Below are 21,234 nucleotides of genomic sequence, written 5' to 3'. Positions count from 1 at the left end.
CTCCCTTTTAGAAAAACTTGAAGAACTCTACTTAAAATGAATTACCCTTGTTTCAATCTCCTCCTCCCTCACCAGTAAGTCCCAGATCCTCCTTTTGTTTCCTGGAGGACAAGTTCCCTCAGACATTGCCATTCAGTTGCCACTAATCTTCTCTTGTAACTTCCATCCTAGAATTAGCCTAATTACGAATACTATGGCTGGACGTGCAATGCCCGTTTCTAGGGGTTGAAGTGTTTTACACCACGGAGTCATCAACACTTATAACTTTCCTTATCCACAATAATTGCTCCTCATACTATGACAGACCCACCAGAGCACATATGAAGGTGGGTTGAATAATGCCATAGTCCCATTTATATTGGCATGAACCATAGATCTCAGACCTCTCGAGAGATGCTAAGTATACACTTGCATGACTGCCTTTTTTCCACAACCTCATGCATAAGCACAGCTACACACTTCCAGCAACATGATTGCATGGGTCTTTGCTGTATTATTACAACTTCAAAACCCTTTCATAGGGGGGACGATGCGCATGCATATAGTTTGTCCGGCTCCACACCAGCTCTTAACCTTTTCGGTGCGACCGCGTTTCCCCCTCCGGTGCTGGGCCGTAATAGAAACGGGCGTGGTCATGACGGAACGGTTCCGTCATGAGCACAGCTCAACCGACGCTCATGACGGAACCGCTCCGTCATGAGCACCGAAGGGGTTAATGCTTAAGCCACCTATGACTCCCTTATTTTTGCTTCATATTCATGCACATATGCATCGTTAAACAAAAGACCACAAGTCATTTCCCTTATGCATGAAGTCCTACAATGCCCATACAGCCCATAAGATAGATACGCAATCTTCTGTCCACAGCACTCCCATATTCTTCATACACCTAAGGATGACTAGAGTAATAGAACAGTCTCTCCCCTCACTTTACTCACTTCTATAATGGCCACCCTTCAACACATCGTGTTTCAATGTTCATGGCGGTTTCCCACTCAGGACTGGACCCAATGATGAAGCATGCCATCACCGACTGGATGAGGGGTTGACTTCCTTTAAAAAATATATTTCATGTCACAGGACTAACTGTATACCATTTTAAGGATCCCAGACAAGACTCTTTATCCAGCTACAGTCCTACTGGAAATATGCTTTTTTGTAATATATCCTTTCTGGGTAGTTCATTCCGTTTTAATCATTCCCAGTTAGTACATCCGGATCAGGACGATGCTCCATCATGCTAGCGAGCTCATTGACCATTCTTGCATACCCAGTTAGCAACTATGTAGCCTGTTGCCACTATGCCCAAAAATCATAACGTGACCACTTTCCATTCTATCTAGGTAGTGCACCAATACCCAGTTTCCCAGTTAGTACTTCATGAACAGTAACAATTATGCTCTCTTAGCGCATTACAACCAGGTTATATTATTCCTGGTTCATGCATCACGTCCATCTTCCATTATGACTAGTAAACATGAGCAGTTCTGCTATATTCAATTGATATAATATGATGCCCAGTTTTCTCTTAGGGGCTAATTGTAATGTGCGCAATTAGCACATCATTGAGATTGTAATATCCTGTATTGGCACATCACAGGGATTTGTAATCTACTTTCCTGATTCCCATGCTTGAATGCATGGTTGGTTTACACTATGCTCCTTCACCATGAATAGATTTCATCTTGTCAAGAAAACCCACTGATTTCCAGTATGATCAATTACGACTTGAGCAGCCCTAATGATCGGTTTCCAATATGTCCAGGTAACACATCATCTTCTTTTTACCCAATCAGTTTTCCTTGGACGCTTTCGAATGGGCACAGCACGTCACAGTCAGTTTTCACAGTTGTCAGATAGCGAGTATTGCATGGTATCCAGTATTCCATGTTGGTACACCTGTCTGGCTTTTTCCCAGGCCCTTGAAGTTGCAGAGACCGCCTAGCTTTATCTAAGAAGAGACAGTGTGAGTTCCATAATGACCAAGATGCTGGGTTGCTTCGAACTCCTCATTGTCTGTGACTCTGGCTAGTCTGCCAACATTAACCCAGGCCTTCCATATCATGCCTGTGTACTAGAAAAGTGTGATGGCTGCAACGCAAAGTTTTTGCGATACACACTTGCTTGTCAAGTGCTTCATTCCCCGTTCCTGCCCTGATCCTTGCAACCTTCCATTGCTTGCAGTCCTTGTGCATCAACGCAAACACATCCACAAGTTTGCCATTTTCATCTTTTTTAGTTGAGACTATCAGTTAAGATCCCACCTCAATGATTAGAATCCCCACTGCCTCAAACATGTTCAGTTAGTTTTACTTCAGGAACTCCTTCAGGGAAGGGGCTCCTTGGAAGCCTGTGTTTCTTCCAGTGTACTATCAGGGACAGATAATACTTCAGTATTGTGTCATAAGCCTCGCTTACATAATATATCCAAGTGACATAGTAAACCGGACGGAGTTCTGTTCTGTCCGCATATGCAGTTATACGTAAGCGATTGTGACAGCTTATAACATCGTTGCATTACAGGAGCAACAAAAATACATTTTAGTTCAAAAACAAGGGGGGAAGACACATCAAACATTGGACTTAGCCTGCACCCGTGCGTTATATGAGTAAATGTATGTCGGCAGTGTAGCACGAAAATGGTCAGTCTGCATGCTGGAAGAGGGGAAAAGGCGAAAAGGCGGGTGTACTCAATGGGCATAGCACTATGTGGGCAGTTGGAGGCTGTGGCTATGTCAGGGACAGAGATGCCGCTAGAGGGGCGCCAGCACTCCACTTGCAGATTGTCCCCGCTGTTGGCGATGGGGTATTTGCGAAGACTCCCTGTGCAATGCCACACTCTCAGCCTGAGCCCAGGCTTTCATGGAGTGCTCCCAGGCAGAGATCACAGGGGCAGTGGATGACTTCCATTTATGAATTATCTGGCGCTTGTCAAGTAGGAGAACTAAGTCAATACATCGAGTAGTGACCTTGTTTCAACGGAACAGTTCCAGCAGGCACACCTCCCACGTGAGCAATGGGGCGCGCCCTGTGCAGTTCATTATGTAGGTTGTGACTTCTTGCCAGTAGTGGATAGGTGATGGGTATGCCCAGAGCATGTTAGAAATCCGCATCATGCAACTGGATGCGGGGGAGGTCGCATTTGTGTGGTGAAAATAGCGGTTGATCTTGTTTGGGGTCAGGTAAGCCCTATGTGGTATGTAGTATTTTATGAGATTGGAGTGAGTGTTGTGGAACGCCAGGGAGGGATATACCAATATAGACCATCACTCTTTACTAGGACGACCTAGCGCGGCATCCCAGTGGCGTCACAAGGAAGTTAGTGTTGTTGCTCTATGTATGCGTAGAGAGCTGGTTAGCTAGCATCTTAAGTGGCCGCCTATTCCCTTGATGTGCAAATATTGATTTGTGAGGTGTGTTTAGTGTACAAGCTTTACAGCTTTCTTGTTGCAACTTAACCACCTGCATTTTTCTTAAGCAGCAAGTTATTTTATCAGAAACACTAAGTCGAGGGAAACATTTTAGAACTGCTTGATTACTTAACATTAGCATTTTTACATCAGTATTTGTGCGTTTTTTATTTTTTAGGAGTGTGTGCAGTCTCGAGTGATAATAAAGTGATCAATTTCATGTTATACACAGATATATCTTAACGTTGTTTTCTATGTATGTAGATTCCAGAGTGACAACACTACAACAAGTTCCAAATCCTAGGATGCTGTTATGAGCCTGTTGAGAACTCTGAGACCCTGGAGGGAAGACAGTGTTAACTGTAGCCTACCTCCCTGGTGGTACACTGCGTGTGAAATCTTGAGATGCTGGAAACCCAGAACACTAGATGCGCCCTGCATGGCACAGTGAAATGCTAGAAGGCTCAATCTGCAAACCTGGGATACTGTGAGGCTTTGCAGGAAATCCTTGGAGACTTACGGGGTCCCCTGTGCATCTGGAGACAGCGGAGCTTACTTCTGTGAAATCCTAAGACCTTGGAAAGTCATTGCTTGGGATCATGAGACTAAAAAGTAGCCCTGCTTGGAATTCTGAGATGTTGAAGTAGACGTGTCTGGAATTCTAAAGTGCCTCTTCTTCTTTGTCCAAGATCTTACAACACTGGAGCAGAGTTGACCTCGACTCCGACATTAAAATGTACAAACCTCGACCTGTCATTGTGAATGTTCCAGAATATGGATATGACTCTGTGTAAGTAGGAATGTTTCAGAAATGGAACTCACCCAAGATTTTCCACCCACATTCCATTCTTTTATCACTTTTCCTGTACTTTATTCTCTTTAATATTGTCCACACCTTCTTGTTACTTCTTTCTCTCTTACCATAGCTATGCTAGGCTTTCAAGGTGTTAGTCTCTCAGGGTCTCACTTTAGACTGCAGAACCTCATAAAACCCTGAATTGGTTTCAGGTATGTTGGAAATGCAGCAATTTCACATTTTCCACTTTTATCCATTCCTTAGCCTAATAATTAATCATCAGTCCATCAGTTCTATTTATCAAACTTTGTTTTCCTGTGTCAAGTCAACAGACGTCTATAAAACATACTTATCCTTTATGTACGACTGATTGACTGTGATAGAGAGTTGTGGTAGTGGACGGTGGGTTATATCTGGGAGTGAATCAGGCTGCATGCAGGAAGAGCGGCCAGAGCAGCATGAACTACCTCCTCCCTTTTCCTTATCCCCCTCTTTTTTCCATTACAATTGTCGTTTCTGGTTCAGTTTCTTTCCTCATATTCTGGAAACTACTCTTTTCGTTTTCTGCTATCCATTTTCTTTTTAGTCACATGATTATGCAATGTGGGGTGAGGTGGGGTAGAGGGGTAAAATTTAGATGTCCGGATATTTGTAGCGATAATCTTCTTTGCTGCTGTTTATCAGTGTATGTTACTTTATGTCTTCTAACAGCACGGACCTGAGTCCTGATGAGGAGAGTTTTCTTCATAACTCTTTCAGTTACTTGATGAGGGAGCAAGAGACAGAAGAGTTGGAAATGGAACAGCTTCCCCTCAACGGCCAGGGTAAGAGTGTCTATCTGGGAAGTGGCGGTAAAATGCTTCAACTGGGGATTGAGTGAAGATGGGTTACCAACCCAAGATAAGAGGTTCAATGTATCACTGAGAGAAGATGATCCAACCAGTGTTTGAGAAAAGAGTGTATACCCAGGACTTGAGAGAAGATATTTCATCAGGAGGGACAGAGGGATATAATTCTGTTAAAAGATATGAGCCCATTATCCGACCCTAGAAGGCCAAGCTCAAGGCACCCATCTCTTACATGAAACAGAAAAAAGAGTAGTGTGGCACACCCTGGTGCTTAAAGGTACACAAATTCTTATATGTAGTTGAAGTTCAAAGAGCTTTTGGGCGCCTCAGGAATGGTCCCTTCTGGCCTCAGGGACCTTACACAAGAAATGATCAAGGTGGAGTGTAGGAAGCTCCCACACCGCTTCCTATGGCGCTCCTAAGTGGGGAAGATTGACCCTTCCAAAGTGTTTTAATGTGGTTTAATATGTAAATTGAAGGGAAATCAGTTCATGATCGAAATCCACAGTTTATTTGTAGGGTCACATATTCATTCATAGCGACTCCATTAGTGAATGAACAAAGTCTTAAAATAGCACTTAACACAATCCCTATGCATTTCGGGACTAGCGTCCCTTCATCAGGAGACTTGGTTGATATCTGTAAGGAAATAAACACGAATTCAGGAGGTTGGCACAACCCTACGGTCATGAATGCTACAACTAAAGAGTGTGAGTGAGTCGGTGAAGTCACCCAAAGTACAGTAATGGAGGTGAAATAGAAACGAAGGCGAAATAGAGAAATAACCAGTGTCTTGGACATTTTTACTAAATACGAAACATGAGACAGTGAAATATGGTTGCGAGGAGTAACAAAGGCAGGCACAAGACTGAAACAGGGTGCGAAATAAAGTAACTAGAAAACAACGTTAAAGGTAAAAAACGGTGTGGTCCCAATGTCGTGAAGTTAAAAATGGGGGCAACGTGGCATGCGAGGCAAGTGCGCCAAAAGTAAATAAAAGGTAAACTTCAATGCGCCAAACACCCAAAGCGTAAAAAGTGGCCGCGAAATCTCACCGGTTCATGGTGCAAAATGTAATTCGACGAGTTCCGGGTAAACAGGAAACACGCCAAAGGGAAATGTGGGTCGCTTAAGAACGTGCAATAGAAATAGAAAACATTCTAGTAATCGTCAGTGAGGGAGACGTTAGTGGAACTAAAAAATTCAACACACCCCAAAGGGTAGAACACACGTTACGAATATTCAACATATGCGAGTAGAACCCTCTCAGGTTACAAATAAACACTAAATGCGTGAACGAAGTAAAAATGAAAAAACAAGCAAAATACAATGGGACTATAAAAACAAAAGGTGGACAAACGGAGTCGGCCATCTTAGGTGAGAATAAAACTCCACAAATCATCAGTCCGAACGATATAGTAATAGATCCAAAGAATGAAGAAAAAGAATAAGGAAAAATAGAATGAAAAGGAAAGGTCAGTAAGAAGTAGAATCTGAGTAAAGGAAATTGGTGCTGTAGCTGAGAAAATTATAGACGGACATTAAAAAAGGAACAAGAGGAAACAGAAGAAACAAAAACATATAGTAAATTCACAATGAATCGAAATGCAAAATTCAGTTCAAACAAGATGTAAAGAATGTGAGTAAGATAAAAATGAAGAGAAGGATAGCGGGTGAAAAAGATATGGAAATTAAGAGAGGCAAATGTTCATAGGAAACAAATATACTCAATTCTCTCATGGAGTCCTTTAGGATGACAAGCGTCCAGTTTCTTTATCCAAAAGGTTTCACGCTGTAACAATTTTTTGCGATTGTCAATGCCTGGTCTCGCAGGAACAATCTCCAGAACAAGGAACCTTAACTGGCTGACGGTATGCTGGAATGAAGTGAAATGTGCAGCTAAGGGTGATTTCAAGGATTTGTTCCTTATGGTGCTTTTATGTTCGGTAAGACAAACTTTAACTTTCCTTTCAGTCTTTCCGACATATGGTAAGCCACACGGGCACTTCAGTAGGTATACCAAATTCTTAGAGTCACACGTTGCGTTAGTCCACAATTTTATTGGTATTCCAGACGATGGATGGTTGATGACATTGCCTTTAATAATGTTATTGCAGTTGCCACAGTTGTGGCAAGGTCTGGTTCCCACAAACACTGCATTCGGTAACTCCGTTTGGTTTTCCAAAAGATTCTTTAGGTTACTGGGTCTTTGATATGCGAACAGAGGGGTATGGTTAAAAATTCCTCCAAAATGTGGTTCACATTGAATCATTTGCCAATTTTTCAGGATAATGCTCTTGATGTTCGGGCTTCTAGATGAATATTTAGACACAAAAACCGGCCTCTCGTTGCTGGTTTGTTTGATGCTGGAGGTTAGAAGCTCATACCTGTTCTTCAGCGAAATGCGTTCCTGAGCTGTTTGTAAAGCAAATTCTGGGTATTTCCTCTCCCTGTATCTCTGTAAAATGTTCAATTCAGTTTGGTGGTATACTTCGGGATCAGAACAAATTCTTTTGGCCTGCAACAACTGCGAGTATGGCAAATGTTTCTTTAACGGAGTAGGATGACAACTGGTGTATAACAATGCGTTATTTCTGTCTGTGGCCTTCTTAAATAAAGAAGTCTTGATCTCACCGTTATCAAGAGTGACTAAAACGTCCAAAAAAGGTAGACTCTCGGGGAAAGCACAATAGGTGAACCGTATATGATCATCCACACTGTTGATGTGAGAGATAAATTCAGGTATATCATTCGGTGATCCTACCCAAATTAAAAAAATGTCATCAATGTATCGCCAATAAGTTTTTATTCTCTTAGACCAGTTGGTGTTGTTCAAAATGTAGTCAAGTTCTAGACGGTGCATGAACAAATTGGCATAACTGGGAGCTGCACAGTTTCCCATTGATGTACCCACTAGCTGTGTGTAATACTCGTTGTTCCAAGAAAAATAACTGTGATACAGGGTGAATTGTACTAGTTCTAACAATAGAACTTTCGAGTCTTCTTCAATTTGATAGGATAGTAAAAAACAGCTAGTGGGTACATCAATGATATACCTGAATTTATCTCTCACATCAACAGTGTGGATGATCATATACGGTTCACCTATTGTGCTAGCCCCGAGAGTCTACCTTTTTTGGACGTTTTAGTCACTCTTGATAACGGTGAGATCAAGACTTCTTTATTTAAGAAGGCCACAGACAGAAATAATGCATTGTTATACACCAGTTGTCATCCTACTCCGTTAAAGAAACATTTGCCATACTCGCAGTTGTTGCGGGCCAAAAGAATTTGTTCTGATCCCGAAGTATACCACCAGACTGAATTGAACATTTTACAGAGATACAGGGAGAGGAAATACCCAGAATTTGCTTTACAAACAGCTCAGGAACGCATTTCGCTGAAGAACAGGTATGAGCTTCTAACCTCCAGCATCAAACAAACCCGCAACGAGAGGCCGGTTTTTGTGTCTAAATATTCATCTAGAAGCCCGAACATCAAGAGCATTATCCTGAAAAATTGGCAAATGATTCAATGTGAACCAGATTTTGGAGGAATTTTTAACCATAACCATCTGTGCGCATATCAAAGAGCCAGTAACCTAAAGAATCTTTTGGAAAACCAAACAGAGTTACCGAATGCAGTGTTTGTGAGAACCAGACCTTGCCACAACTGTGGCAACTGCAATAACATTATTAAAGGCAACGTCATCAACCATCCATCGTCTGGAATACCAATAAAATTGCGGACTAACGCAACGTGTGACTCTAAGAATTTGGTATACCTACTGAAGTGCCCGTGTGGCTTACCATATGTCGGAAAGACTGAAAGGAAAGTTAAAGTTCGTCTTACCGAACGTAAAAGCACCATAAGGAACAAATCCTTGAAATCACCCTTAGCTGCACATTTCACTTCATTCCAGCATAACGTCAGCCAGTTAAGGTTCCTTGTTCTGGAGATTGTTCCTGCGAGACCAGGCATTGACAATCGCAAAAAATTGTTAAAGCGTGAAACCTTTTGGATAAAGAAACTGGACGCTTGTCATCCTAAAGGACTCAATGAGAGAATTGAGTATAGTTGTTTCCTATGAACATTTGCCTCTCTTAATTTCCATATCTTTTTCACCCGCTATCCTCTTTTTCACCCGCTATCCTTCTCTTCATTTTTATCTTACTCACATTCTTTACATTTTGTTTGAACTGAATTTTGCATTTTGATTCATTGTGAATTTACTATATGTTTTTGTTTCTTCTGTTTCCTCTTGTTCCTTTTTTAATGTCCGTCTATAATTTTCTCAGCTACAGCACCAATTTCCTTTACTCAGATTCTACTTCTTACTGACCTTTCCTTTTCATTCTATTTTTCCTTATTCTTTTTCTTCATTCTTTGGATCTATTTCTATATCGTTCGGACTGATGATTTGTGGAGTTTTATTCTCACCTAAGATGGCCGACTCCGTTTGTCTACCTTTTGTTTTTATAGTCCCATTGTATTTTGCTTGTTTTTTCATTTTTACTCCGTTCACGCATTTAGTGTTTATTTGTAACCTGAGAGGGTCCTACTCGCATATGTTGAATATTCGTAACATGTGTTCTACCCTTCGGGGTGTGTTAAATTTTTTAGTTCCACTAACATCTCCCTCACTGACGATTACTAGAATGTTTTCTATTTCTATTGCACGTTCTTAAGCGACCCACATTTCCCTTCGGCGTGTTTCCTGTTTACCCGGAACTCGTCGAATTACATTTTGCACCATGGACCGGTGAGATTTCGCGGCCACTTTTTACGCTTTGGGTGTTTGGCGCATGGAAGTTTACCTTTTATTTACTTTTGCCGCACTTGCCTCGCATGCCACGTTGCCCCCATTTTTAACTCCACGACATTTGGGACCGCACCGTTTTTTACCTTTAACGTTGTTTTCTAGTTACTTTATTTCGCACCCTGTTTCAGTCTTGTGCCTGCCTTTGTTACTCCTCGCAACCATATTTCACTGTCTCATGTTTCGTATTTAGTAAAAATGTCCAAGACACTGGTTATTTCTCTATTTCACCTTCGTTTTATTTCACCTCCGTTACTGTACTTTGGGTGACTTCACCGACTCACTCACACTCTTTAGTTGTAGCATCCATGACCGTAGGGTTGTGCCAACCTCCTGAATTCGTGTTTATTTCCTTACAGATATCAACCAAGTCCCCTGATGAAGGGACGCTTGTCCCGAAATGCATAGGGATTGTGTTAAGTGCTATTTAAAGACTTTGTTCATTCACTAATGGAGTCGTTATGAATGAATATGTGACCCTACAAATAAACTGTGGATTTCGATCATGAACTGATTTCCCTTCAATTTACATATTATACCACATTAAAACACTTTGGAAGGGTCAATCTTCCCCACTTAGGAGCGCCATAGGAAGCAGTATGGGAGCTTCCTACACTCCACCCATCTCTTACAGACAGCCAAAGGAAGATTTACTACTAAGACCCGTGGCAAAATGTTGACAACTTTAACAAGATGGGAAAACACCTGTTTCATATTTGCCAGAGATGATTGTAAATTGCATCGGGACTGCAGGTGCTGTGTGTTTGCGTTTTTTCATGTCTTTTCATAGTAATAGAGACTTTGGCCTTGACAATTCTAATTCATATGCAATTCTATAACATTATATTGTGCCTTTATTAACAATGTGATGCATTTATGAATTATTATTAAACTTGAACTATGTTAAATATAGCGTCAAAATGGGGAGTATGTTTTCTATGTCTATATATTACGGTTTCCACATGTTGTATATAAGCACTTCCAAAATGGCATCACTCAACGTGACCAATGGTAGAATTAGATTGTAAATATATATACATTCACTAAAAATGCCAAAGGTTAAAGTAAAGTTATAGTTAGGTATGGTAATTGTTAGACCTGGCACCATTGGTGTGGGTCTTCCTTCCATTTTTTGCTGTTGCCCCCTGTGTTTTTGCTGGTCTAGATGCTTTGGGCACTTTGCCACTGCTGTTCAGTTCCAAGGTGCAAGTGCTCCCTGTTGTAAATTGTTGTAATGGATTAGTGACTCCATGATTGGTTATTTGATTTACTTGTCAGACCCTAGTACAGTGCACCATGTTTGCCCAGGGCCTGTAAATCAAATGCTGGTGGTTGGTTCGCAGCAAAACACACAAGATGATGCACAATGGCAAAAATTCACCCTCAGTTACGGATCTGGGTTTAATCCATCGTTATTTTGCTCACAAAGCCACCCCAGTTCAGACATGGCCATATGCAAATCAGTCTTGACCCTGTGCCTCATGGGAACAGTCCAGCCCGAACTGCCAAGCCATGTCTTCCCTGGACCGGAATCAAGCATCCTAAGACCGGTTTCTGGCTGTCAGCCGTCTTCAGCCAGGATAGCTTGACTCCAGTGGCATAGTGAGCACGAACCCACGTCTGGGCATACCCTTCCAACATAGGGTGAACAGCAAAACACACAAGATGATGGACGAATGTTGCACAATGGCAAAACATTTACCCTCAGTCACAGATCTGAGTTTAATCCATCATTATTTTGCTCACCAAGCAACCCCAGATTGTGCCACCCAAAGAAGCAGCTTGTAAAATGTGAGTCAGGCCTGCCATTGCAGAGCCTATGTGCAGTCTGGGACTGCCATGTCGACTTGGCAAGTGCACACACTTGCCAGTCCCCAAACCTTCCCTTTTCTGCATGTTAGTCACCCTGAAGGTAGGCCCAAGGTACCCCTGTGGGCAGGGTGCATTGTATGTGAAAGGTAGACATGCCCTGATGTATGTGGCATGTCCTGATAGTGAAATACTTCCAATTTAGTTATTCACTATTGCAAGGCTATTTGTTCTCATAGGCTAGAATGGGCAGTTAGTTTATAACCTCTCATAAACATAACTGGCCCTAGGAACAAGATAGGAAAATAAAGTTTAGTATGCCTGAACTCAGAATGTTAAAGTGCATCTTTTAGTGAGGGTGATTTTTACATTCTGTGTTTGAAAATACCACTTTTAGGAAGTGGGCATTTTCTTGCCTAACCATCCAGTGTGCCTCTGCTACGTTTGTGTATTGCATGTCTGGCTTATGAGTGACAGGAGATGGGAGAGGGCAGCGGCTCCAGCAGTCTGATGAGTCAGAGCTGGGCTGAATGCGACCTGGGTTGAATTTAGAGTAGAGGGAGGAGATTTCCCTTCACCTTCCTGGGCCAGGTCTGCTTTCAACAATGCTGTCTCCTGCTCCTGCCAGGAAGCTGCACCAGTGAGGACAGAACTGGTTTTGGCTGGGTACAGAGACTCTCTGCCTTCAGAGAACAAATAATTTGTGTGTATAAAAAGTTGGACCTAGACCCTAGAACTTTAGATCACTTCTGGGGAATCAAGAGGAGCCAGATAAGCTTAGGAGGAATACTGCCCCTGTGCTGTTTGCTGTCTGGGGTTGGGATGCAGTGGCTGCTTGCTGCCAAGGAAAGGACAAGAAAGACTTTGCTGTTTGCTTTGTCACCTGCTTGAAGTAAAGATCTCCAAGGGCTTGAAACTAAGCTTGCCTCCTGTTCTGAAGTCTCAGGGACACAAAGCCTTCACCACCAGCTCCCCTGGATTTCCTTGCTGGGAATTCAATCCTGCAAAGAGGTGCCTGCTGCTGTTTAGGACCTCTAGAGACTGTTTTTACTGGGAGCTGGAGGATCGCGCAACGAGAAGAAGCGTGTCGCATCCGCACCGATTTACGGCGCACCACCGAGTCACGGGGAAGAAGCATGACTGCATCCGCACTTGGTTCCGACGCCTCCTGAGCAACAGGAAGAAGTGCGCCGCGTCCACAACAGGTCCCGAAGCATGGCCAAGAAGTCCGTCACAGCACCTGCTGTGCGGCTGCAAACTTACACGTATCGTACCAGACCGCCGCATCGCATCAAGCAGCCATTTTGTGACATAGCACCGGATCGTCGAGGCGTCATCTTGTCGCATTAAGAAACCGACGCATCCCCTCCTCTCCAGTAAGGAACCGACTCATCACCTCCCCTGTGCTGCAGTAAGGAACCGGTGCATCACCTCCCCCGAAGCAAAGAACTGATGCATCACCTTCCCTGCAACACTTTTGTTTGTTTTGCGTGACACATCTGAGGCACTTTGTTGGAAAAGTGTTGCATTTACAACTTGCGTTGAACTGAACTATTTCTACCATTTGAAAGTCTTGGTTCTAATACTGTATTGTGGATTTTTGGCGTTTGGTCTTGTTTTTGATAACGATTACAGATTTTTCTAAACTGGTGTGGAGTCCCTTTTCAGTGTTTTCACTGTGTTACTGTATGTGTTTACAAATGCTTTAAACACTGCCTATGAGATAAGCCTGTCTGCTTGTACCAAGCTACCAAAGGGGTGAGCATTGGTTATTTTAGGAGTGTATCGCTCTTACCCTGACTAGAAGCAAGAGTCCCTATTTGGACAAAGGGGCACACCATTGCTAACTGGAGACCCCCATTTCTAACATTGCAATGAAATTTAAATTTTCTTAGAAAATGTCAGTTAAAATATACAGTTTTAATAACAAAACCACTGAAATTCACCAGTTCTAGTTATCTCAAGTAACCATAACTCGTGTTCTAAAGAAAGTATAACTTGTGCCCCTGCCTTGCACAGTGTTGTCATCAGTGATTTAATTTCAGATGTTGCAGTGATGTTATCAATGATGTAATCGCACATGTCATGAGTGATGTAATATGGCAGGTAATTAGCAGTGCATGGCGAGGGCTGAGTTAAAGTTACATTAGGGCAGGAGATTTAATTTTCCTTATGGGCTACTGGGGAACCCCAGTGCCCCAGCAGCCCCACCGGCTCCTGCAAGCGACCCCATGAATTAAATAAAAATATATAATTATCATAGAACCATCGGCTCATACTGCTGCTATCAGAAATGCACCTAGATGAATGATCACTTCATCATCCACATGTTCAAAGAGTACATTTAGGGCTTCTTTGAGATTACTAATATGACTTTTTTCATAAGGGGAAACAGAAAATGCTTTGAATACATAGCATAATAACCACAGAAAAATATTAAATGCAACATTGTTTTACCAGACTTCCCATCACAGTGGCATGGCAAGGAGTCAAAATCGATATTAATTCCAAAGGAATACATAACATATATTTCAATGTAACCGTCCTGTAGATTCCGTTCCCAACACCCCATTGGTCTGATCATATATCTGGCCTGGGGGTACGGAGTTCATATAAATGCCCACACTCCTCTTCCACCTCTCAATGAGCATTCTTTCAGTGTTAGTTAGGTCATACAGGACCTTTTGTAATTGTTTTTATTAAAGTTAAGATGCCTCTCAGGGTCCGTAAAAACCTGCTGCAGATTAACGGATCACAATCTAGATTCCACACTGGCTGGCCAGGGGAACTCAGAGTGTTTGTCACAACTGAGGCAGTCCTTAATATCTCTGGTGAGACTCGCCTCCTTATTTTTCTAAACATCCAACTATAAAGGTTGGGCTCTAATAAAGTCTTCTATATACGGAATACCCAGTTTGCTATGACAGATTAAATGAGAGGATGAAATAGGTGCCATTAAAACCCTTCTGCGAAACCTGTTCTCTTCGGTCTGGCCAGTATTGCATTCATGGATACCCCAAACACCAGCCCCATACTTTGCAGTAGATATGCATTGTGTTTTATAGATTTACATTGGGGTGGTAATACGCCCCATCCCCTAGGCTGAGGTCAACTAAATAGAGTACCAATCGCCTTTGTGAGTTTTGTCCTGGAATGTGTAATATGTGGTACCCAAGATCCCATAGCAGCAAATGTTAGGCCCACATTTGAAAAGGTGCTAGTGCAATTTAGGGTACTATTTCCTATTAAAAAGTGGACCTAGAAATATAATGTTCAAAGACACATCAAACGGGTATTAAATTAGTCTGTGAAGGAGGCCAAGGAATGAACTCCAGTGTCAGTATAAACAAATGCGGCATGTAGGTGCTAATAGGAGCTTTCTGCATAACGATGTATGCATGGAGTACATGTTGGGTCTGACCTAGAGCCAGCTTGACGTGCCTCTTTAGCCTCAGGTAAAGAAAAATCATAAATAAATATATATAATCATCACATCTTGGCAATTCTTCTGTACATGTGTGGACCCAAAGCTCTCATTTGAGGTGTCCTTCATGACTAGATATTTTCTCCACTTTTATTCAATATCTACATACACCCTTTGGCACAATTTTGGTTTAAAGTGGGCGCAAAATGTTATATGTATGCAGAAGACAAGCAATTGATCTTTGGGTTTGTGAAGGACAAATCTAAAATTTCTTTCATAGCACAGAGTCTACTTCTGGTAGGGTAATGGATGTCACTGAACTACTTGAAATTAAATCCAGCGAAGATTGAACTTCCGATTATTCTCAAGGACTCTGGAACCCTGGATTCTCTGACCTGACATTCATTAATGGGTCCCTGCCTTCCGTCTGCACAACAGTCTATTATTTGGGAACCTCTCTTGATGCCAACTTACCTTTGCCTTCATGCTTTCAAGATCTCTAGCATCTGCTTTTTCCATTTGAAAACTACATGAAATACTCTGCTGGTCATACATAATAGATTTCATGTTCCTATGATCAATGCATATGTTCGATCATGCGTCAATTATGGCTATGCGACTCGTAAAAAAATTACACATGCTTCTAATCCATTACAAAATTGTTTTTAAGTTCATAGTCCACAGAGTGGTTTTTCGATACTTCCCATATTTTATTTCATGTACATTCGGTTGGGATTCCATCCTCTCCAATTGAAGATCGAATGACAAGTATCTTCTCACGATCCGTAGAACTAGAGCCGTCACCTTCGGCACCCGTTCCTTCTCAACTGCAATCACTAGGAAGAATAATTCTCTACCCATACCTATTTATTCAAAATCTTTTTTCAATCTTAAATTAGCTTTGCAAGTGCCACTACGGTTAGGTCAATATAGTACCAAGAGACTTTAGTGTACAGGCGCTGAATAAGTTAACATTTACATAGCATAAAATACTTTGGCTTTGAGTCATATACCTTTGTCAGTACTTTTTATTTTATTTTCAGTATCTTGTTTTTTAAAACCTTGTTTGATTAAAATCTGTATTCAGGTTGCTGTAATCCAAACCAATTAGGTCCTTCCTTTGTGCAAATAAGATTCATATATTTCCATTATGTACATAATGAGATAAAAAGGGTCACTATAACTTCACTATGTACACCTGACTTTCAAGGTAGGGCTTCCTTGGCCAATGTTTTTATACCTTTTTTTCAGGCCAGGAGACTTCGCTTATCTAAAGATCTGTCAGGTTTGCAGATGATCCTCGCCGTGAAAGGTCAAAAAAATGTTAACCCTAATTTCTCGAAAGTTACGGAATAGAATTACACCAAATCACAACAAGCACGCATTCTGGACCACGATCTTGTTTTCTGCCAAATTTGGCGTCATGCCATTCAGCTGTTTTTTCTGTAGCTGTGTCTAATTTGCAATGGCAAACCTAATTTGAAAAGCTAGTTTTGGGACCCCCCATCCTTGTTCTCAGCCCCCACTTGGCAGATCAACCCGAAACGTTTAAAGAAGGATCCAAGGTGGATGAGCCATTTTTGACTTGTTTTTGTAAGGTTTTGTGTAGATTTGTCAAACCAAAAAATGCTTTTCTTATGATTATCTGGTCCTAACCATAACTACCATATAAATGATGTTATTTATTCACTGAAAAACACAAAGCTTACAGGGCCATTATAGTTAGGAAATACACACAGAAAAACCTTACAAATTCACTGAAAAAGACCAAGGTTACAGGGATGTTATAGTTAGGCTGAGATTTCACTCGTACAAAATCTGTGAAATCCAGTAGTAATAGATACCTGAGCTAACTATAACTTATGCCCCGGAATGCATTGCTTATTGCCTCACACATTACATCACTCATGACATGGTTTGTACTTTGCTGTAGTTGGACTTCCACTCGGGCACCTGCTATGTTTATATTTGTAAGTGCTTCCCATATGAGGTTCAGTTTCTGTGAAATGCGCACACGGGCGTGAATGGAACCTCTTTTTTCTAAGAGGAGTCCCCAGTTTTGCTGAGAAAGTCTACCCAACTGTGGTATTTTCATCTGGTTAATTAGTAAGTGCTACCTCGTTAGATACATGTCTTGTACATATTCTGCACTACAGCTACGTAAGGGACCTTGAGGTGGGGCTTTAAGTAGGATGAAAAAACTGGTGCGTCTCTGAACGGGGCGCGACCAATGCAATTAAAGGTGTGGTCTAAAAACACGAAAGCAAAAAATAAGATCTTTTGCATAGTGACCTGCCACTGGTATTTTGGTGCTCCTGTTATTGCATCCATATATATAATACAACAAGTAACATTACATCTACAACAAGCTAGGGCTATTGGCTATTTCCATTGGCTATATCTGAGGATGAAAGTGTGCAGTCTTTTTCAAATAGTTTGTATCCTTTTAAGTCTTGTCTCTCTCCTGTCCGGCTGGTTATGAAAGGGTGGATTTGCAAAGGTTAATTTTAATAGTTCATCTTTTGTTTTTTCCCTTTTCCTGTGATTAAAGCAGGATATTCAAGTAAAACCCTTGCCTATCTCTCATAACGTTTTAGTTTTTTCGCACACCTTCTTTTTAACCATGTTGGCGTTTGAACAAAATATATGTTCCAATACCTCGATTACACACTTGAAGCATTTCTTCCTGCAAAACAGTTCTCATGTAAAAACGCATGGTGTTAATTTAACGCTCTCTAGTGCCCTTGGGCCACGTTTGCGCTATATTAACTTAAAAAAAAATAAGAAAACTGCATAACGGGACCTTGGCGTGCCCTGGGGAATATGTCCTTCTGTGCAGCAACAATATGTAAGCATCCTCTTTACCTTGATTGTAGAAGTATACAAGCACTCAAAGGCGCACCTGAACTTAGTGTTCAACGCCTGGAAAAGAGAAACATATTGTGCGATTGGGATCTTTTTAAAAAGGGCAACCAGTCCTCGAGCAGATACAGTGAAAAAGGAGATGACTTTCGTGATGCAATAGAATAGCCCACAGAAAGTTACTTTCTGTTGAATTTATAAAATTGAGAGAACTTGTTAGGTCACAGAGTGAAACATTATTTAGCTTTCTTTCAATTATTCTTGAAATGTATGCCTCATTAGCTCTGAAAAACCTCTTGTTACACCTTGAAACATCCTCAAGCTTTGTAGTCAGGATGTATGACGTTACTACGCATACATTCACAATGCATGGATTTACAACGTGGTTGTTACAACGACCACGTTGTTACCACGCGTGCCATTACATCACAAGTCGTAACAACGACTTGCTGTAGGGGGCGCGCTGGACTTGGGAATAGTATAAATTACTATTCCTACTCCAGTTTGTCCAATAGCAGGGAAGGTGATTTAAAATCCAACACATTCCCTGGTATTACACACCCCCTACAGTAAGTCATTGTTACACCTTGCGATTTAATGGCACGCGTGGTAACAATAGCGTTGTTAACCAATGCGTTGTGGAAACAGCGTTGTAAATACGGTTTGCCTTGCAGTCACTGTTAAATGGAAAGTTTAAGGCCTGCACGCTGGTGCTATCAAATACTTTCCCACCTTGATGCGAAGGTGCTAAAGATTGGTTTGCAAGTGTCTGAAATTGTTTTCACTAGTCTTGCCCACGCCTTTAAACAATCAGCTGCCTAGTTGAAGGTGTGAAAGGCAATGTAGGCAACACCTTCTTCCAAAATGTAAAGACCAGGTTTTTATCTGATTCGACCAACCTTCAAGGAAGTCACATGCACAGGTTAAAACATTAAGAAGGACAAATATTTTCCCCCAAAATTAGGCTAGACAAAATTGAATGGGGGAGGTGGGCTCCGTGTTCCACAGATTGCCGTATGTAAAGACAGTTGCACAGGATTGTTTAATGTTAAGCTGGTGTAGATGCCGGAGGTATGCGTATATTGAATGGAATACCGCAGGTGTATACCTGTCGACACTGTAAGTAAGGGCTGGGTGCTAAGGTCTGTCATGAGAGGTCCACCTTATAGAAGGGTATTCCATTCAATATACGCATACCTCCGGCATCTACACCAGCCTAAAATTAAACAATCCTGTGCAACTGTCTTTACATACGGCAATCTGTGGAACAAGCCCCCTGCCTTACTCGCACTTTTCATTTAGTTTATAACACATATGCAGAGGGGAGACTTACAGGCGCGTAAATGTTTTTTCCATCTCCACACTTCAGAACTTCGTGATGTCACACATGAGCAGATACGATCACCCTATCAGTCACACTGTTTAAAGTCTATTTTATTTGTGTAAACATTATGCCTTAAATACGTTTACATTTACATTGTTTTTGTTATTTAGTGTATTTATACTGCAAATGCTGGCATATATTGTACGATTCTTTTTTGCTTTTGCACTGTCATGCACGTAATACATTAGGAAACCACTATGTCTAAGGTGGTGTTCGTGTGGTATCCATAGCAATGCTGACATGAGAGAAGTGTATTTATTCTGTAAACTAGTGTGCCCTAGACGTAGTGACCAAGGCGGTACGCCGCCGAAACGCGTCTAGCCTTTGTTGGATCATTAAAAAACTTTGTGCCAGTATTTCACGGAGTCTGTGCCTGACTGTTCTATGCCGCCAGGACTGGAAAAAAAATTATATATATATATATATATATATATATATATATATATATATATATATATATATATATATATATATATATATATATATATATATATATATATATATATATATATATATATATATATATATATATATATATATATATATATATATATATATATATATATATATATATATATATATATATATATATATTAATTACCAACTGCCGGTGGCTAGTAGGTAGTTATAGTTAGGACCTATTTTCCATGGGAAATCGGCAACATTCTATTCCCAATAACTTTGGAGCTGATAGATGAATCTTCGCAAAATTTTCAAAACTTTTGGCCAGCTCCGCTCCTATCCTGAAAGTCTTGGGGTAATTTGGCAAGCGGTAGCCGAGAAAAAAGGGGGGTTCCAAAACGTGCTTTCCCCATGCAATTTTCCATAGGAACCTTTAGTCGCCGCTACAGCCCGAACTGCTGAACAGAATTACACCATATTTGGCAAAAAGGTAGCCCTTGGTTCAGAGTCGTGCCTTTTGGTTAAATGGTGTAAATCCGTTCAGTAGTTCCTGAGAAAATCAAAAGTAAAATCACATATATATCTATGTGCGTGGAGGATCCGCACACCGTGCCGAGCACGAGCTGTATGCTAATTGGCTGTCAACACTCCAAACCAGGAAGTGTTGGCAGCCATGAACCGAGGAACAAGAAAACAAAAGAAAAAAACCGCAAAATGCAAAAAGGCAGCAGGGTAGAAACACCCTGACCCGTTAGGCCTGTTCAGGTGGTCCTACATGACCCCCAGGAATTATTTTTGTTTTTTTAAACGTCAAGATCCGGATCCGAACGATGGGCTAGTTTGCCCCCAGGGAGCCTTCGGATTGAAGAGGAATTAATTCCACAATTTGAAATGTGCCACAGTGCGTGTTTGCACACTTGTCACCTCAGGCCACGCCCTCTTCCTTCACCATTGTGCAAACGCGCCCTGTGGTGAGTTGTAAGTTGGGAAATTAATTCTCTTTCAATACTGAGGGTCCCTGAGGGCCAACTAGACCAACAGGTATGTCCAGTATGTGCCAGGGAGCTGCGTTGCGGACAGGTGTTCAGAGGCCACGCCCTTTTTTACAACACTCTGCAACGCAGCTCTGTGGCACTTACTGGAGGTACCTAGTGGGCTAGTTGGACCCTAGGGACCCTTAGGATTCAAGGGGACCTAATCTCCCAACTTAAAACGGCCACAGGGCGTACTTACACAGTGGGGAAGGGAGGGGACGGGCCTAAGGTGATGTGTGCAAACACGCCCTATGGCGCATTTTAAGTTGTGGAAGTAATTCCCCTTCAATCTTGAGGGCCCATGAGGGTCAACTAGTCCACCAGGTGCTTCCAATAAGCGCCACTGTGCTGCATTGCAGAGAGACCATTTTTACACCTCTCTGCAACGCAGTTCTGTGGTGCTAACTGGAGGTACCTGGTGGGCTGGTTGTACCCAAGGGACACTC

At 41.7% G+C, this 21,234-nt stretch overlaps 1 protein-coding gene across 3 annotated transcripts in view; it reads left to right on the top strand.

Annotated features, from left to right (window-relative positions):
* The window catches only part of TMC6 (transmembrane channel like 6), a 229,636-nt gene that overhangs the window by 110,301 nt on the left and 98,101 nt on the right, over nt 1-21,234 (top strand). For all 3 annotated transcript variants that reach the window (XM_078653859.1, XM_078653858.1, XM_078653860.1), the window contains exons 3-4: nt 3,675-4,200; nt 4,918-5,030. In XM_078653859.1, the coding sequence (XP_078509985.1) occupies nt 4,145-4,200; nt 4,918-5,030 (169 nt within the window). In that variant the 5' untranslated portion in view covers nt 3,675-4,144. The remainder of the gene's footprint in view (nt 1-3,674; nt 4,201-4,917; nt 5,031-21,234) is intronic.

The sequence above is a fragment of the Lissotriton helveticus genome, chromosome 7 (assembly GCF_964261635.1).
Source record: "Lissotriton helveticus chromosome 7, aLisHel1.1, whole genome shotgun sequence".
NCBI classification, from domain to species: Eukaryota; Metazoa; Chordata; class Amphibia; order Caudata; family Salamandridae; genus Lissotriton; species Lissotriton helveticus.
The sequence above is the reverse complement of the archived record's forward strand: the minus strand, read 5'-3'. Positions and strand labels throughout refer to the sequence as shown.